Source organism: Drosophila nasuta, chromosome 4, assembly GCF_023558535.2.
Source record: "Drosophila nasuta strain 15112-1781.00 chromosome 4, ASM2355853v1, whole genome shotgun sequence".
Lineage (NCBI taxonomy): Eukaryota > Metazoa > Arthropoda > Insecta > Diptera > Drosophilidae > Drosophila > Drosophila nasuta.
In genome coordinates, this window is record NC_083458.1 from 58,298 (window position 1) to 78,305 (window position 20,008).

Below are 20,008 nucleotides of genomic sequence, written 5' to 3' on the forward strand. Positions count from 1 at the left end.
GAATTTAGAAATAATACATTAGTAAAATAAGGTCTCCAAATAATAAATAAAATATAAGATGAAATAATACAAAATGTATCACAATTAATCTTCAAAATCATAAGAAAAATCATTTTAAAATTGACTAAAAATTAAGTAAGAATGTTAACGAAAATTATTATTGGTATATATGTAACTATATAGAAGTTTATTACATTAAATAGTAACCGTAAAAACAGTCATCGCATTCTGTATTGTTTATGGGATAACTCTCAAGTTTTTATTCCATAGCAACATTAAGGTTATAGAAATAACAAAGCCCAAGGTGGTAATATGCAAATCACCTTATATATTCGCTACTCATAGATTAGGAGGCCACAGAAATCGCTAGCGGAATTGATTCCGCTGACAGCAATTCCACTTTTATCGTTTTCGATCCAAAGGCGTTCATTATACCCGCTACCCATAGGGTAGAAGGGTATTATAACTTTGTGCCGGCACGAAATTTATGTATCAGGTAGAAGGAGGCATCTCCGACCCTATAAAGTATATATATTATTGAACAGCGTCAACAGCCGAGACGATCTAGCCATGTCCGTCTGTCCGTCCGTGCGTATGAAACACTGGATCTCAGAGACTATAAGAGATAGAGCTACAATTTATTTTCGACAGGATTTATTATGTTTGCACGCAGATCAAGTTTGTTTCAAATCAAAAAAATCGAATAACAAGCGTAATTTTAAAGCTATAGCTGCGAATTGGTATATACAATAACAACTATAGTAGTTTATTATTAATTTCTGAAAATTTGGTTGCGATCAGATAAAAATTGTGGAAGTTATTAAAGAAATACTTTTGGATGGGCAAAATGCCTACTTACTAGAGGTCTTAGTTGCTTTGGCTTTCAATCTGGTATATTGTGTCGTCTATGGTACATTTTGAATGTGTTACTATATCGATATACCACATTAAATTCAGATTAGAAAATCTGGTCGCTGACCTTAACTCAATCTCAATCAAATAAGTGGCATTATTTAACGCAAGCGGAATAAAAGCTGATTGATTTTATTGTATAGGAGTTGTTATTGTTGCACGCAGATGCAATTTGTAGATTCATATTTTTGCCACGATCACCACCCTTGCCCCCGTAAACTGCACAAAAATATCGAAAAGAAAACGTAATTCGAAAGTTTTATACAAGATTGTTAACCCAATAATAAACATAGTTAGTTTTAATGATTTGTTGCGATCAGATAAAAGTCTTATAAGGTATTTAAGAAATAATTTGATATGTCAAAAAGTCGGCTGTTGCTGTCAGTTCTTAATTTGGTGTTTGGTATAATTTGAAATTATATTTGCAATATCGAAATATAGCTTTTGGTATATTTCAATATTTTATTGTTTGAAGTTGGGTAGCGGGTATCTCACAATCGAGCAAACTCGACTGTGGCTTTCTAACTTTTGTTTTGTTTGAGCGGATGAAAAAGAACTATAGGTTGCGGTTAAAAATAATGCTTTAGCTTCGGTACCCCAAACATAAAACTTTTATTTTACTTTTTAATTACATTTTTTGTAGACGGCTTCCAATGCTCAAATCGTAAGGGACGTCAAATACAGTGATACCTTCACAATTATTGCTAGGAGCACCGGCTTTAGTAGTACAAATTCCAGCTGGAGTATTTCCATTTGTAATTTTACTCTCATTAGCCGTCGTCAAGGAGTTATATTGAGTCTTTAACACATTAGAAAGCGTGCGGTCTTGAAATGTAGATACAGTTGCTACTGTTGAGGAGGAAGTGGCGATGCTTGTTCGAGTAGCGGCTGAAGTTTTTGAACACACCGGCAGATTGGCAATTGAAACGACCACGTCTTGAAATACCTTCTTATTATTCGTTGCGCTGATATTTGGTAATAATGTTGCAGGTATATCAATGCGACGCGCAAATCGCGATTTCCGGCGATTATGATATCCACTGTTGTTTGAAGTAGAAGATGCACCAAGCGGACCCGTTGAGCAACTACTGTTACTACTGGTCGGTGGCGTCGATGGCGTTGGAGGGAATTGAATGTCCACCAAGTAACTGGGATCGTTAATACAAGGAACAATGTTTTCTGGTTTAAGTGCATGAGCAGTTATTGGCGATAAGTTTAAAACCGGACAATTCTTTGTCATGCCATCTTTTGGATTTTGAACAGGAGCATTTGTTTCACTTATCATGGTATTCTGCAATCGAGATTTTGATGCGAATTCCAACACAATTTCCGCAGCAGTACTGCAGCCAAGTTGAATTGGTTCTGAGCGTTGATCAGATATAGAGCTAGGATGCCAAATACACAGAGGCGTCGCCTCTTCATCGCTATTACTATCAGTATTTTCACCTTGATCATTGCAAGAGGTTTTTTGATTGAGCACCGTTGCGGCTTGTGCCAGTATGATATTTTCAATGTCGTGCAAGCTGCGTGAATGTATATCGGGATCTTGCGTGTGGGATGCCGACGGATTCCAAAAATTTTCGTGCTTCACTTCCCGTCTATCACATTCAGCAGATAGAGCAATTGCTGCTAGTGCCATCGTGTCATGTGTAAGCTGACGTGGGTTTGCTCGATCTACATAGCAGGAACCATTTTCAATATCTGGTGAAAGTCCAAGACGTTGCAAGCTTCGTATATAGTAAAGTTCTGCGCTGCTCCACTGCTGATAAAGCCTTCGCACTTGCAATATCATATTATCAATTTTTTTCCGATTACTCTTTAATTGCATTTGGACAGTAAGTTCAAGTGCTGTGCTTGAATCTTGTAATTTTCGTTGTTCATCGTCAACGTCATGATCGTTAGCATCGTACGGGGATCTAAATGCTTGTCGGGACGCGCTTAGATTTAATTGAAATTTTTTGCAAAGCAATGCCCACTTTTCCAAGCCCTTCTTAATATCAAAAAGGATATTCTTTTGCTCCCGAAAAAAGTTACTCCTGGAGTCAATGAACGTTTGTTTTCCTATTGGACTTTTCGAATACTTTTCTCTCTGATCATCGAGGATATGATTAATGTTCTCTTCTTTTCGATCACTTTGAAAGCTATCGTCAGCAGCAATATCACTAAGAGTTCTAAAGTTGTTGTTGTTGTCCTGCGTAATTTTCGACGATGATGACGACGATTCAGTTTCTATTGACGTTTTTTCCAATCCAGGGAACTCAAACAAATGAAACCTAAGATCTCTTCCCATCACTTCATGGCGTTGTTGTTGCGGTTGCTGCAGAAATTGTGCATACATCAACTGAGTTGCCAATAGATTTTGATGTTGTGAAGAGCAATTATTGCTGTAAATACGAGTCAATAATGTATCACGATTGTGATTCCACGAGGATTGCCCACGTGTCAGGTCCACGTCCAGTTTCGACCACTGCTGAAATAATTCACGATACTGTTGTTGACGTAATATATTTTCAGACTTCAATGTCAAACTTGTTGCATTATTAATCAATGGATTATTGAATATGTGCTCCATAATAATCGAATTTGCATTTTTAACGCATTCATTCTCTGATTCATTGCAGTGATTATCCGATTCGCTAGTGACTGTTTGACTCTGCTTTTGTTGTTGTGAAACTGATGGGGATTGGGAACCAGATTCAATCAAAACCTCTTCTGGAATCTTATTTTCAGTTCTAATATTTATATTTTGTTTTGAAATCAGTTCCGTATAATCAAGGGAATGTAATTTTGCAGGATCATTAATGCAGTCCTTATCCATAACAGCTACAGTGTTTATGTAGGCTAATATTTAATATGTTTATTAACTACTTCGAAAGGAATTTTCGCGTGACTTGCAGTTTAACAGGTTATTTCACTGTTTACAGTTTCTTACAGTTTACCTATACGCACAATACATAAGTTCAAGAAACACTAAATTCAATTTATTTGACCGCTTTGAGCTCTAAATTTTAACTGTTAACTGTAAATTTTAAGAAAATGGTAGTTTTATTTATATCTAATTATTTCATTATTATATAATAATTCTTTTACAGTATGTTTGCATATATGTATGTTCCTATATAACCACCAAAAACAGAAAGTAACCCAAAATTCTATATATATTCTAGTTTTCAGTGCATGGTCTTACTTGAATATTAAATAAAAATTCTTGCCTACATGGAGTTTGGAGAAGTTATTTGGAGATATTTTTTTTTTCAAGGAATACTTGTTTATGAAATAAGTGTTCAAAATCGAACAAATGCTTTTTGAAAAGCTAACATTTTTATGTGTAAATAGAATTTAAACTTTCTCTTTCATTCTTGACCTGCACCATACAACTTTTTTTTTGCACTTGGTGTTGCAGGCTCTCACCATGTATGTTAATCACATGAAGTATTATTCTCTCCGTATGTCTGAAATTCTCTCTCTCTCATATGCTGTTATGCTAGTCGTTTTAGTTTAATGTTATCCAGATATTTGCCTCCTGCCTTTGTCACAATTGCTTTGAAAATATGATTTTAGAATAATGGAAATTTGTGTATGTATATAGTATAGTACACCAAAATATTACCTTTATGCATATGCATATGTAATATGTGCGCAAACATGTATATAAACATACTATATATACACAAATATACATTCCTTAAATACAGATATACCTAAACCTAAACATACATATATACATTTTTTTTACATTTTTATTGTTATTTAAATTTCTATTATTATTCACAAAACAAAAACACACATTTTTTATAGGCAAACACATTATTAAATATATTACACTTGTACCAATTTCATTGATAGCAAAAGAAAAGTTGTTTAGATTGTGTGTTTCGCGATGAAAAGCTTCTCGCAGTGCTTGGCGGTTGACGGGGGTTGACGGCTAATGAAATGGCTAATTGTTGCATATCGCATTTTATTTAAAACTTATTGCATTTCGGCCGAGTTTTCGATATTTTATTGAAATATTTGATTCTCTAACAAGGATATACGCAGCCTGGCTCAACAATTTGACGAATTACTTCCGACTTTCGTAGCTTCAAAGTTAACCATTTTCAGTGGTTGTCTGGCCACGATAATTCCTACGCTACTCTTCGCTGTCTCTCTCTCTCTCTGCTCAATATGGTTCTCTCTGAGAATGCAAAAAAAAACCGGCGTGCGTCTAAAATGAGAGAGAAAACTTGCGTGTCGAGAGCGTAAGCGCATTTTTAATTTCTCTACTCTGAGAATAAATGATTTTTTTTACTTGGAGTAGCAGAAAGTTCAATTATAACTTGTACCAACTACCCAGTTACCAATTTTCTATGCTTTTGTTAAAATATAGATATTATGGATAAATTAGTTGTTGGTGATCAGATTAATTGACATTGATTTCTTGTTATGGCAGGAACCAAGTTATTATACAACCCGAACGACTTTTATCGCAACACTTAAATAAAAAATGAATAAACCTTATATAACATATATCAGTAATCGTAAATCAATAATTATGTGTGCGGTAGATATAAGTATATAACAAATATTTGGGCAACATTAAAAAGTGCAAAATCTAAAAAAAATTAAATTATTATTAAGGGAATAACCAAAAAGGCACCCTGATTTTTCAACTATCAACATATCGTTCAGTGCTATAAACTGTTCGGCAACTGTTGTGCAACAATGGCGCCATCTATGTAAAGAAATTGAAATAGTGGGATCTTTTTGTAAACGTTCTGAGCAAATTCATCTAATATAATGGGTAACTAAATTTGCTTCCAAGTGTTGGCAATTTAATTTATGTTTGTCATAAAAATACTATGTTGGTCAACGACCAAAAAAATACATAACATTTGATTTTAATATGTATGTTTGTATTTCATTTGCATGACATGAGTTTTTTGGCTTGTTTAAAATTAAATTTCGGCAGATGATCTGAAGCAAAACTCGTTAATTAGCTTGATCCCATAAATATATTGAAAATATACCAGCCTGATCCATTTGGTGTTTATAATTTTTATTACGATGAAACAATTTCAAAGATGATCTAACATCTTAACAAATAGGTCTGTGCAGCTGCATATTGTTGTCAACAAAATTGTAGATAAATTTAATTTAGTCTCTAAAAATTACATTAAATTAATTCAACTATTAGGGAGCAACTTCGAACCATTTACAGCCATTGAACAAGATTCCCAAAACAAATCTTATCACAGTACTATTGAAGGGCAAATTTAAAATACAAGTTTGTTATCTAACAGCACATTTTTATATAAATATATTTAAATTGCACCATAATGCCGTATATTGCAAAAATGCCTCACTTAGTAACTCAAGAAAAAAATATATCTAATAGATTGATTTCGAATCCATATGATCACATAGCGACCATGGTACCATTGGGTTATTACTATCGCTGACTTCAAGGACATGTGCAATTTTTCTGCTGCATTGACGGCATATTGTAGAATTTTAATCTGAGTAATTAACATTTCGTGACACTGAGACTGGGGCGACTTAAAATTTGGGAATTCCAAATACATAATAAATAATAATAATAAACTAAAATTTAAATAACAACACAAAAAATCTTAAGTATAAATTTCATCTTGCTAGCATTGGGTCATGCGTTCTGTAAGTGATTAACGGTCAAATCAATTTAATATTTACTGCTAAATGATACTTAATAAATAGTATAAGCTCGCGAAATCACCAGACACATTCATTCACAATATGAAAATATGATATTATTGAGGTTACTTTACTAATAATAAAAATAAAACGATGTTGAACTATTAGAAATTACTTAATATGTATACCATTTGTATATAATATATCAAAGGCATAGATTTTAGTAATATTTATTTACTGAATTTATTTAATCATTGCCTATCGGACCCTCCGATCGAATGTAAGTGCTTATATATCAAATTGTTTAATTAATATTAATGTATTATTACGAGCATAATTATAACTAAATTTAAGCACCCTTACTCTAAAACTACGTTTGCCTTAATATTAATTTGTTAGCGAAGGCGGAAGAAGGCGTACCTAAATTCTAAACCAAATTCGATCTTTCTTTAAAATTAAAGAGAATTGTCATAATTGACGGTAGTTCTTAGCCTGATTTGTCCCTGATATAATAAATAGTTCAAACATATTTAAGTGTTGTGAGATGCGCAAGTACCCATCGTTTTTGTGAAATCGCTTTAAAATTAAGGGGCAATGCTATTCATGTTAGGGGATGAAATCCAATGCGCAGACGCATAGTTTTTGAAAGGGCCAATGGGAATGTTTAATATATGTGAATGCACATATGTATGTGAGGTGATGTATGTATGTATATTTGTTTGACTAGGCATGTGCGAGATTTTGTGTATGCGTAAGTATGTATGGGGGTTGCGGTTCAAGTGGGTTGCGGAGCGGGGTAAATTAAATATGGCGTCCGAGAAGTCCCCACTTAATGAACCACTGCGCAAGTATTATGGTCGTGTTAATGACCGAGTGTGAAAGTATGAGATTATGGATCTCAGTATCTTAAGAAATTTGTAATAATGTTCAATAGCTGAATATTAAATATTGTTTTGATTTTGAAGACACTCATACATATTAAATTTTGAGTTTTCCAAACTTTTTAGTTTAGTAAATTTGTCAAATATCCTTTCAAAGTATTACAATTTTATTTAATCCGTTTACGTGCAACACGTCATCAGTTTGAAAATATGAATATATATATGTAGCAAACCGACAATCATGATAATTTATTTAATATATACATATATATAATTTGTTCTTACCTTGAAAATCGGTTGTTCGTTGTACTATCTTGTATACTGCCTTCCTGTTTCGAACTAGAAGTTACAATTGATTGATGTGAATTTAAAACGTGGTGAGGAGTCGCATGAACAGAGGGCAAAAGGCTTGGTGAGAACCGAAATGGGAAATCGCTGTAATTATAATTATTTATAACTTAGATATTCAGCAAATATACTATTTAGATTTAATTTTAGTTAATTGCATTGTCACCTCGATAGCGTTGTATTTATTGGCAACGAAGAGGGATAAGGGGATCTAAAACTAGAAGCTGTGTACACTGACGGCGTGTGCCTGAAAATAAATGTTTGAAAATAAGTCAGAAATTGTATAAAATAATAAACCAAATATTATATACTTATATAAACAAAAAAAAAAAATACCACACTAAGTAAAAGTTCGTGAGAGGAAAAAATAACAAGCGATTAGCAAAAGATTTTAATATGTACAGCATATGAAATTATTATTATCTCTTTTTTTCTTCATTTGGTAGCAACTACGTGGCATTTTATTTGAATCTTATTAAATATTTGACAAAAATATAAAAAAACAAATTCGCACCAAATCTTTCTTTCCAGTCACAAAAAACTGCTTGTGTCCTCGACAATATGAATACAAATAATGTTAAAAATGTTTTTACCAACCAATTCGACCAATTTGGCCACTGCTCTGAAGTAGTCTCACAGTTGCATTTGTTGTCCGGAGTGAACAAACGACGCGGCACCCATCGCGCCGACAGCTTTCTCATGCCCAAAATTGTATGCAGGATATGACCCACGCGGTCTTTTGAGATGCCTACTGTCTCATCTTCAATACGAGATCGTGGATTTTTGTCACGTTATCCTCCGTGGCAGCCGTTTTCGGGGCACCAGGGCGTGGCTCATGAAAAACCAACGTGCGACTATGTTGAAACGCGTTAATTTTAGACGGAGAAGAGTAGAAGGAGAAGAGTCACCGTACACAGCATACAAGCGCTTTTTGATTTCGCTGCGCGATTTCCCTTCCAAAAACAAGAATCGGATCATAGACCGATATTGCTTTTTCTTCATTTTTCTAAAATCCGCGGACACGTCCGCACACGCAGTCAAAACAAAACTACGAGTCCGATTCGGCTGAAATATTTCGACAGTAGCCGCCTACGAGAATGTACTACACGATAGTACATTTATCTTGCGATAGTGACGCCATCGGGCGGTGAGGCTAAGTACTTATCGGACTGCCCTCGTAATGCTGATCAGGAATATATATACGAGTACTTTATGGGCTCGGAAGAAACTCTTTTTATATAACATAAAATTGTTCACTTCGTATTTTTAATGGGAAGGTATTTAAATATCATTATATTATATATTTTTTAAGGCGCATAGCAAAACAAATGCAAACAAGAAATCTACAGTCGAGTATGCTCGACTACATTTTTCATAAAAGCAAAACAGTGCGGTATTATTCTTAAAATTTAATAAATTAAAAATTTCTCAAATATACCGAATGTTATTTTTAATAAATTAATTCAGTGCTAAATTCAATTTATTCTAGATTGTCAGTCAAAACAAATAGCCTCGATTGATGTTTTTGACATATAAAACTATTTCTTAAATATGTACATTTTATGAAACTTTATTTGCGTGCAAAAATAACAGATGCTGTCCAAATTATGTCTCATACGGACATACAGATAAACGGTTATGCCTATGGCGTCTCGGCTGTTGACGCTGATTAAGAATATATATGTCTGTTTGTTACATATATTTCCCGAACACACAGTTAAAATACCCTTTTATCTCGCTAAATTACCTCTGCTCCTAGTGTTCATAATTAAACGCGAAATACACATTTTCAATTGAAGAAAATAGAGCGATCTTATTCCAGAAATATAGCAAATGTACGCAAAAATACGTAACATTTGTATATCGATATAGTATGATACATTCAAAATATACCGAAGAGCAAAATATAATCTAGATTGTCACCAAAAAATATGTACTCTAGCTTAAAAAAGTGTTTAGGTGTCTGCTGCTGATCCTCATACGGAGATGACTTTTCTGTCTCTTACATATATTTTCTGTAGGCACAACATACTCTTCTCTGTGCTTAGCAGGTATTAATATCAAGCATATTGAGGAAAAAATTGAAACATATATAGCGTTTGACGAAATAAGAAATATTAAGGACTTTTGTTTCTTTTATATATTAATCATTTTACAAAATGTTTGTAGTAATAAACAGTTCTTTAAACCAAACATTTATGTACAAATTATTAAATCATAACATTCGGGAAGAATAGTTGGCTTACGAAAAGAATATTGTGGGTTTATAAACTTACCAAGAAGCAACTTGAGACATGTCTGGACTTAACATCGGATATGGGTATTGGCCCGTAGTAAATGGATATAAAGCAGGACGAGCAAGACCTGAAAATATATATCACATATAATTTAAAAAATTCAAGTTACAAGTATAATATACAAAAATTATTTATATATATTCTTTATCTTTCCGTTTGTTTGTCAAACCAGCTATATATTTTTTTCTACTCCCGCGGTTGTAAAAATCGAAAACTAAATTCTATCTTATCATGGCTTATCATTAAAAAACAAGTAAGAAAGTTACAGTCGAGTGTACTCGACTGTGAGATACCCGCTACCCACTTTTAATAAAGGCAAAATATTGCGGTATCATTTTCAAAATATACCGAAAATACTAAAAATATACCAAATGATATGTTTGGTATATCGATATAGTACACCATTTAAAATATACCATAGACGGCACAATGTACCAGATTGTCGGCCAAAGCAACTAAGACCCCTAGTAAGTAGGCGTTTTTGCCATACAAAAGTATTTCTTTAATATCTTCCACAATTTGTATCTGATCGCAACCAAATTTTCAGGAATCATAACTACTATAGTTATTATTATATATACCAAAATTCTTGTTATTCGATTTTTTTGATTTGCGGGGGCGGAAGTGGGCGTGGCAAAAATTTGAAACAAACTTGATATGCGTGCAAACATAACAAATGCTGTCGAAAAAAATAGCTCTATCTCTTATAGTCTCTGAGATCCAGTGTTTCATACGGACGGACGGACAGACGGACAGACGGACATGGCTATATCGTCTCGGCTGTTGACGCTGATCAAGAATATATAAACTTTATGGGGTCGGAGATGCCTCCTTCTACCTGTTACATACATTTCCTGCCGGCACAAAGTTATAATACCCTTCTACCCTATGGGTAGCGGGTATAATGAATGGAATAACTCGTACTTCAAGTTATATATATATGTATGTATAAAAGATATGAGCTTACTTAATTGAATGAAAAATACCTGACGAATAAAACAAAAGTCAATTAAACGTGGCTTTTAAGAATAATACATATGGGTAATTCTCTGGTAAATGTCGCGTGCGACCATCTTTACAATTACAAAAAAAAAAAAACATAAACTAAAATAATTTTAAAAATTAGTGAAGGTTATTCTTAAAGCCTTGGATTAGCACTGTTTTTAGAGCTAAGATTGATTTTAGAAACTTGTTCTGTTTTATGATAAAATATATAAATTCGTTAATTTTTTGGGTTTGCAATTATCAGAACAGAAAACAAAACAGAAAGATAATTCCAAAACTATTCTTAGCTCTAATTAAAGTACTAATCTAGAGCAATAAGAGTATCCTTTTCTTATTTTTAAAATTTTTTCAGGTTGTTTTTTTTTTTTGTCACTGTAAAGATGGTCGCACGTGACATATCTAAGAGAATTACCCATATGTATTATAATATATATTTTTTAATTAATACAAACATTTGCGTACAATGCTCATAACATTATTGAAATAAACGTGCCATTATCATTGATTCTGTAAAAATTGTTTGTATAAATAATTACTTAAGAATTTTCAATTTGTCTTGACATGTCATAATAGAGTTTAATTGAAAACTTGTTGTTCCTCCATAATAGTCAGCATCTCTGACAATTTTGGTGGTCTACAGTAACAATGAATTTCTCAGTGATGTTGTCATTTTGAAGTTGTATTACACTAAGCCAATGTTTTATCCAAAAAAAGAAGAGATGCACGTAGCAAAAAATTAAAAAGGGGCTATGGCCACGACCGTCCCTGCTAAAGCAATCAGCCGCGGGCCAACGTGGCATTGAAAGCCGAGGGTGGTGGTGTGGTCGAAAAGGAAAAGGAAAAAGGGATCTAGCGACGGTAAAAAAGGATGTCATTATTATGTGGTTGTGCAACATGTTTTTATTCATTAGGGGCTTTTTTTTAGATTTCGAGTTGAATGCGTTTGGCCAAATTAGTGATACGGATATCTTTCATTTTATGTCTACTGTCGCTACCCTTTATCCAAAATTTGCTTCACAGCTTAAACAACAAATTTGGTTTAGTTTTTTTAGGACTATTGAGTAGACAGTTATTTGCAAGCATGCAACAATAAATATTTTAGTTATATTTGAATAAAACATTATTATACACTTAAATATTTTTCTAATGATTGGTATAATATATAAATAATTCTAGAAGAATTATTATGCTGTAAACTGATAAGTAAAAGTCTATTGATTAAATATTCAATTGTATTAATTGTGGAAGATATATAATAAATATTTTAGTTAAATTTGAATAAAACATTCTAGAAGAATTATTATGCTGTAAACTGATAAGTAAAAGTCTATTGATTAAATATTCAATTGTATTAATTGTGGAAGATATATAATAAAAATATTTTAGTTAAATTTGAATAAAACATTCTTATATACTTGAATATTTTTCTAATGATTGGTATAATATATAAATAATTCTAGAAGAATTATTATGCTGTAAACTGATAAGTAAAAGTCTATTGATTAAATATTCAATTGTATTAATTGTGGAAGAGTATTAAATATTCGTTATGATTCCGTTGTATGCGATTGCCAAAAGTGTCAACCCTGTCTATTGTAAAAATATCTTATTAAAGCTTATTTGCTTTAAAGCGAGGAAAACCGGTCTGTCCTCTTTCTCTGTCGCAATCTCCTTTTGTTCTTTTGTCAATGCATCCATTTTAGAGTATTGAACGTACTTAAGCTGCGCATATCATTACGAGCATCTGAAAGAGGCATGTGCCGATGCCCATGATGATGATGCTGATGACGATTGCGATCTCAATTTCGATCCTGGGTTGCTTAGGGTCACGAGGGTTGATGACAACCCGCTGCTACAGCCTATACCCGATTATTCGTTTTAAGTATAGTACAACAGAAAAACACGCACGACACGGTTGCAACCTTGTAATCGAGTGTGTAGAAAGAAAATACGCCCCTTTTCAAAATACTAATAGCTCAGCAATTAGGCGTTTTTATTGCAGCAGCGGAAATATAATATGCCAAAATACATTTATTTTCCAATATAGAGAAGTTAATTATTACAACAAAGATGTTTACTATTTAAACTGAAGTAGTTATTCAGCTCTTACGCATAAACTGTTGATAGCTTTTGATAATTATTATTATGTGAATAGATAGAATTAGGGAAAACAAGTAATGTTGTATTTGATATGTGATATATATACGTTTTTTTTTTTGTGTACTAATTTGCAATATTTAAAGCATAAAATCGCTCTGTTTTTTTTAAGTCGGTAGCTTTCCTACTTGTTTCGATTTGAGTGAGCGGAGACTTTTCATTGTGTAATTAATCAATCATTGGCAATAAAGTAGAAAATTACGAATCATAATAATGCCCCTTGGAAATGCCTGCCTCTATCTATTAAATTTATTTTCTGTTGACACAAGTTATAATATCTATCTACCGTAAAATTCATTTAATTTTTCTTCTTCTTGCAATTAATTTAAAACATAATTTAGACAACTTGACTATCAAAACAAATACCAAAATACCTTCCTACCATTTTGCAGCATCTAAAAAAACATGTATGATTCATGAATGGCCGGTCGTCAAAAGATAAAGCAGTTATCTGAGATTCTATTGTGTTATTCAATTATTAGAATGCTAGCATTGTTATAGATTATGATGCCGTGTAATCCGTCAGCAGCTCTTAAGTGTATGCCTTTTATTTACGCCGCTGGTTCCCATTAAGCAACCGACTATTACCATTAACAGGCCCTTAAACGGCCAACCACCGCAACCCCTAGGAATAAAAATACGACAATCAAATACACACAATGAGGGAAATTTGGCAGAATGAATGAAAGGATGCCATAATCGGGCATACACACTCACACATAAAAATCGTATCATGCACAATTATTATTTCATAATTTGTTTGCATTTAGCCTTTAGCTTTGCGGGTGAAAAAGTCAATCCTTCTGAATAAATGTAAAAATGCTGACTTAATATAGTATCCTAGATTCAAGATCACAATTTGGGACTTAAAATATTTCCTGAATATTTATTTATATTATATAAATATTAATTATTTATATTATATGTAATGATTTTGAATATATATTTAAAAATTTATGTTTATATTCCCGATACCACAGGGTCAATCGGCACCTTTGCGAAATGCACTTATGTATGACAAAATATACATATGTATATGTATATGCATCTGCAAAATTTAAATTGTTCCATTTGTTATTTTTACCGTTTATTAGTATAACTTACATATATGTAAAGGTTCTTGTAATAAATTTTCCTAAACTAATTTTTTATATGCAATTCATCTAATTTTGAATGCAATAAAAGTAAAATTGGAATGTTATGTTAAGAATCTTTTTTTGTATGGTGAAAATTCTTTGATCGAAATAGTTTTATATAACAGTGCTATTTTTAATTTCGCAGGTGTATATATACATATATACATACATAAGCATTTATATATACCTCGTCATTGATTCATTGTGTTTATTACATATATATTAAAAGGGTCATTTAACTCACCTATAGCTTTTGGATCTAATTGATAAGGAGGTATTCCACAATGTGCAGGCGGCGGTGTTGCTAGTGGGTCACCATTATGGCAAAAGAAAGGCGGTAAACCAATTTTATTTGCCTGCAAATATAAAGTTGATATATCTAATTGTAACATATTGTGAATTAAGTAACTGTTTTCTGTTAGTATAAAGTACGTATAAAAGCGAGTTGTACTACATTTAAACAACATAATATAAATATAATTAATATTATTCATTTTTGCCATCTTTTCTACAAATACTCCAATGTATGTATGCAGTATGAATATTGGAGTAATCGAAGGAATTGCATATTTAAAGCAATAATAACTTGTAAATACAAATATACTTAATCAATAACGATATCTTACAAATTCAACCTTTTAATAGCGAAGAAAATACATACATGTGATATTTATCAAGTTTTATATAAGGGTTTTTAAATTGTTTTCCAAAAAAATGTGCTTACAAAATAAGACATTCTGTGTAACACTTCAGTATTAGAAAGAAGATGTACTTTACATATCTACATATTTGAATTGAATAAATCATTTGTAAACAAATGTCACCTAAGGTATTTTTGTCGAAATGTTTCGATAAGTTTACAAATGTGTGTTGTGAATGTAGTTATCTATCTTCATAAATACAGCGCTGTGTGCATATGTGTGTTTCATATCATCACCTATATTGTTACGAGGTACTTGGGACTTGATGAATAAAACAACAACATGCAAACGACAGAAACAACAACCATAATAATAATATCAAGCAACAGAAATGGCAGCAGCAACGTCGAATACAAAGCAAACGACGAGTCAGCGAAACTGAAAATATGTCTTTGATGTTGCCGCCGCTTAACGAATATAAAAAGTGCCGCCAACGCTGCTCTCTTCCTTTCCCCTCAGCGTTTGCTTGGTCTACTAAACTCACCACGCTTACCACAATAAAAATCATCACTTCATAGACAAACAGAATAATCGACTAACGTATGTTGTTGTTTTACCCATAGATCAATTATATTTGAAGAATGTTTCCTTGTACCCTGTATTAAGTTCTAATTTAATATCGTTGATGATATTAAACAAGTAAGAAAGCTACAGTCGAGTGTACTCGACTGTGAGATACCCGCTAACCATTTTGAATAAAAGGAATATATTTTGCGGTATTATTCTCAAAATATACAAAGTATACTGCAAAAATACTAAAAATATACCAAAGGGCATATGTGGTATATTGATATAGTACCGCATTCAAAATATACCATAGACGGCACAATATACCAGATTGTCGGCCAAAGCAACTAAGACCCCTAGTAAGTAGGCGTTTTGCCATACAAAAGTATTTCTTTAATAACTTCGACAATTTTTATCTGATCGCAACCAAATTTTTAGGAATCGTAACTACTATAGTTATTATTGTATGTACCAAAATTCGCTCTAGCTTTAAAATTACGCTTCTTATTCGATTTTTTTGATTTGCGGGGGCGGAAGTCTCTGAGTTTTAGGTGTTCATACGGACAGACACACAGACGGACATGGCTAGATCGTCCCAGCTGTTGACTCTGATCACGAATATATGCCACCTTCTACCTGTTACATACATTTCCTGTCGGCACAAAGTTATAATACCCTTCTACCCTATAGGTAGCGGGTATAAAAAGCAAGTAAGAAAGCTACAGTCGAGCGTGCCTGGCATATCGATGTAGTACCACATTCAAAATATACCATAGTCGGCCCAATATACTATTTGTAAGTAGACGTTTTTGCCCATACAAAAGTGTTTCTGTAATAACTTCGACAATTTTATAGTTATTATTGTTATAGCTTTAAAATTACGCTTGTTATTCGAATTTTGCTGATTTGCGGGCGCGGAAGTGGGCGTGGCAAAAATTTGAAACAAACTTGATCTGCGTGCAAACATAACAAATCTGTCGAAAAAAATTATTGCTCTAAATCTTACAGTCTCTGAGATCCAGTGTTTCATACGGACAGACGGACATGGCTAGATCGTCTCGGCTGTTGACACTGATCAAGAATATATATACTTTACAGGGTCGGAGATGCCTCCTTCTACCTGTTACATACATTTCCTGTCGGCACAAAGTTATGATATTCTTCTACCCTATGGGTAGCGGGTATGATTAAACATTGGAAACAATATTTATATGTAAATATGTTTTTAATATTTAATTAATGCCATAAGCAAACCAAAGGAGTCTACCAGATTACTAAACACTTGTATGAGTTTAATACGGTTTTATTTATGGCTGGGAATAACCAAATAAAAGTGCTATAATATTAAAGTCTAAGATCTTAAAATTGACAGTACTCGAGTATGTAATAATCAAATGAAGGTAGTCCTCGAATTTGACCACCACCCTTTCTGTCCTGTCAGACGTAACAATTATATATAATAGTATTAAAACTCGAATTTTGCTACCAACATAATATCTATTCATTTCCAAGTTAACAAATTTTTACGCTAAAATTATTTCATGAATACGTTTTATGTATATGTAATATATCGATACACAAAGTATTCACAATATATGTTTACCAAAAAAAAGTTAAATAAAAAAAATATATATATATATATATTGATATATTCTAATATTTTGTTTTCACTAATTTTTTTTATTTAACTTTTTTTTTGGTAAACATATATTGTGAATATTTGAGCGGAATTACCGATTTCGCATTGTTTTTTTTATCAGAATTGGGTAGCGAGTATCTCAAATCACGCACACACGACTGTAGCTAACGTTCCAGTGCATTTATAATTTAATCGAATTCAAGTATTCAATCATTTTTGCAACACTTTAACTAGAGCCTGCAACTTGTGTTGAATCTTAATCGATTAGCAAACAAGCAAGAAATTTTTATGGCGACAATATCCCAAGCACATATTATATTATATATATATTTTTTTTATTTTAAATTTCATATATTATACATATAATATTGCGACTACCCATATTAATTAATGTTATTTCTTTTCACGAAAAATGCTCAGACGCTTTATATTTTTTAAAATTATCGATCGTGATTCATCCACATGCATTCCAGTACTTAAGAAATATCTTATACAATATTTATCTGATCGCTACTAAGTTTTTAGAAATCTTAGGGCATAGTAAAAATCTAAAACTAATTTAATCTGCTGTTATGTTATAGATGTTCAGACTGAAAGCTGAAGACAGACGTGCCTATATCATATATTGACGCTGATCAGAAATATGCTCTCTTTTCTCGTGTTATACTTCGCAAAAGGTCAAGAATGCATCTTTTTCTAAATAAAAACAAAGTTTGTATCATTAACGTTTCAGTATATATCGGAGTCGATAGATTTCTATCTATCCTTTTTTACTTTGAATTGGCACAATGATATCTATTTGGTTTTTTTCTGTTAGAAGCATCTGAAATTGTTTTCAACAGGTTCCTTTTATAGTTGAAAGATCTAATAGGCGTAGCAATTATCAATGAGTTTTTATATATTATTAATCTAGAGAAAGAGTTTTGTTTGAACCTCTTTTTTTGGTGGAGTAAAAATTAATTAAAAAAAAACGAAGCTTAGACGGAAAAACATTTTACTTAAATGATTCTGTATAAATGAAATTGGACGCCATTGTTTAAAAAAAATAAATGCAGCGGAAAATTTGGGGGTTGTTCTATGTCTCTCTCATTATAAGAAACGCCAGAACCCAGGACGTCGGTACTTTGGGGGGTGGTTGTTGGCTGAGGCTGCTATCACTGGGAGTATGACATGTAGCTGGGGTTGGAAGCACTGCTTTTTTTTTAGATTGCTTCCTGAGCTCGTCGGATACTCAGACGAATAGTACGAATGCTTTGATACATACATATGTGTATATGAGTGCATACAATATATACGTACATAAATGGGCCAGAATTCAGGTGTCTCTATGTATGTGTGTTTGCGCCTGAGTGTATGAGAGTTCATAGATTGGTATTGTTTTTATACGTTAGCCAGAAAGAGACAAAGTAAAAGAGAATCTCTATATGCACATGTGTTTTGTGTGACGTTATACCAAGAAGCGGCAGATAGTTTGTATGTGTACAAGCTGAAGCTTGAAAGTACTACCACAAAGAACACCAAACGATTTCAGAAATAGCAAAAGCAAATAAAGTCCAACTACAACACAGAATGAATCAGAGCACTATAAGGAACTGCGTTGCTTAATGAGATTTAAAATCTTATTTATTTTCTTATACACAAGTACTCAATTTTAACGGATTGTGAATTTTGAAATTTTTATCCAGCTTTTCAAATAAATTTCACAAAAAATTTAAGTTTTCAAGATTTAAATTTTTGTCCAGCTTTTCTTTCATCTTTTACAAAAAATAAATCAATTTAAAGGATAGAAATTCGGTTTACTTATTAATCTTTCATTCTCATATTAGGACACATATATAAAAATATTTGAATGTACTGAATTGTCGAAGACGTAAATTATAAAGAGCCAGGTAATAAAATACTTGGAATATATTAAGGAAATATATTTTTACAACATTAGCTTGAACTAACGGTGCCGGAAGTGACTAGAACCTGTTGATGCCATACCATATACCATACCATATGTTGTTGCCGTAATGGCTTAGGATGTTTGCTGATGTTATTGTACTTAATCTTTCTTTGTTATCATTGCCCGCAATGGTCCCCTGACCTCAGCTTCTTTATGCGACTTATGTTTGGGACAACTAATACGAAGTAAATTGAAAGAAAAATGCCGTTAGGGAAACATCCGTACTATAATGGAAAAATTCGCCTGCCTAACCTTCAATTCTTGGGCTTAACAACTTAGACTAATCAAATAATTTTTCCCAAACATTGGGTAAAAAGCAACAAAACAAAATTAAATTGGCACTAGTGGTGTCAACGTATCCGTTTATTGCTCGAATCTAATATTTCAGTTTTTACACTTTGGAAATGTATCTTTTGTTCACCAACCAAGTAAGAATATTACAGTTCGAACGTGAGATATTCGTTATTCATTTTCAATAACAGCAAACAATGTGAAAACGGCCTTTTTATACCCGCTACCCATAGGGTAGAAGGGTATTATAACTTTGTGCCGACAGGAAATGTATTATGTAACAGGTAGAAGGAGGCATCTCCGACCCTATAAAGTGTATATATTCTTGATCAGCGTCAACAGCCGAGACGATCTAGCCATGTCCGTCTGTCCGTCTAATAAGAAAGCTACAGTCATTTTCAATGAAAGCAAAATTTTGCAAGAATATAAATATACCGAATAAATACCAGAAATATTGCGAGAGTGGATATGTCAAAAAATCGAAAACAAACTTGATCTCCGTGCATAAATTACAGATGCTTTCGAAAAAAATATTGC

The 20,008-nt window shown here is 32.6% G+C and overlaps 1 protein-coding gene across 8 annotated transcripts in view; it reads right to left on the bottom strand.

Annotated features, from left to right (window-relative positions):
- The window catches only part of LOC132794952 (protein pangolin, isoforms A/H/I/S), a 51,040-nt gene that overhangs the window by 24,408 nt on the left and 6,624 nt on the right, over positions 1-20,008 (bottom strand). For 5 of the 8 annotated variants that reach the window (XR_009633393.1, XR_009633392.1, XM_060805286.1 and 2 more), the window contains exon 1: positions 1,545-3,931. Coding sequence is in view for 6 of the 8 variants with exons in the window: in XM_060805286.1 (XP_060661269.1) it covers positions 1,545-3,730 (2,186 nt within the window). In the remaining 2 variants the exon portion in view is untranslated. Of the gene's footprint in view, positions 1-1,544; positions 3,932-4,743; positions 5,008-7,727; positions 7,878-7,956; positions 8,038-10,066; positions 10,155-14,629; positions 14,742-20,008 lie in introns of those variants that run through there. The other 3 variants (XM_060805288.1, XM_060805290.1, XM_060805285.1) reach the window with 2 other exon arrangements.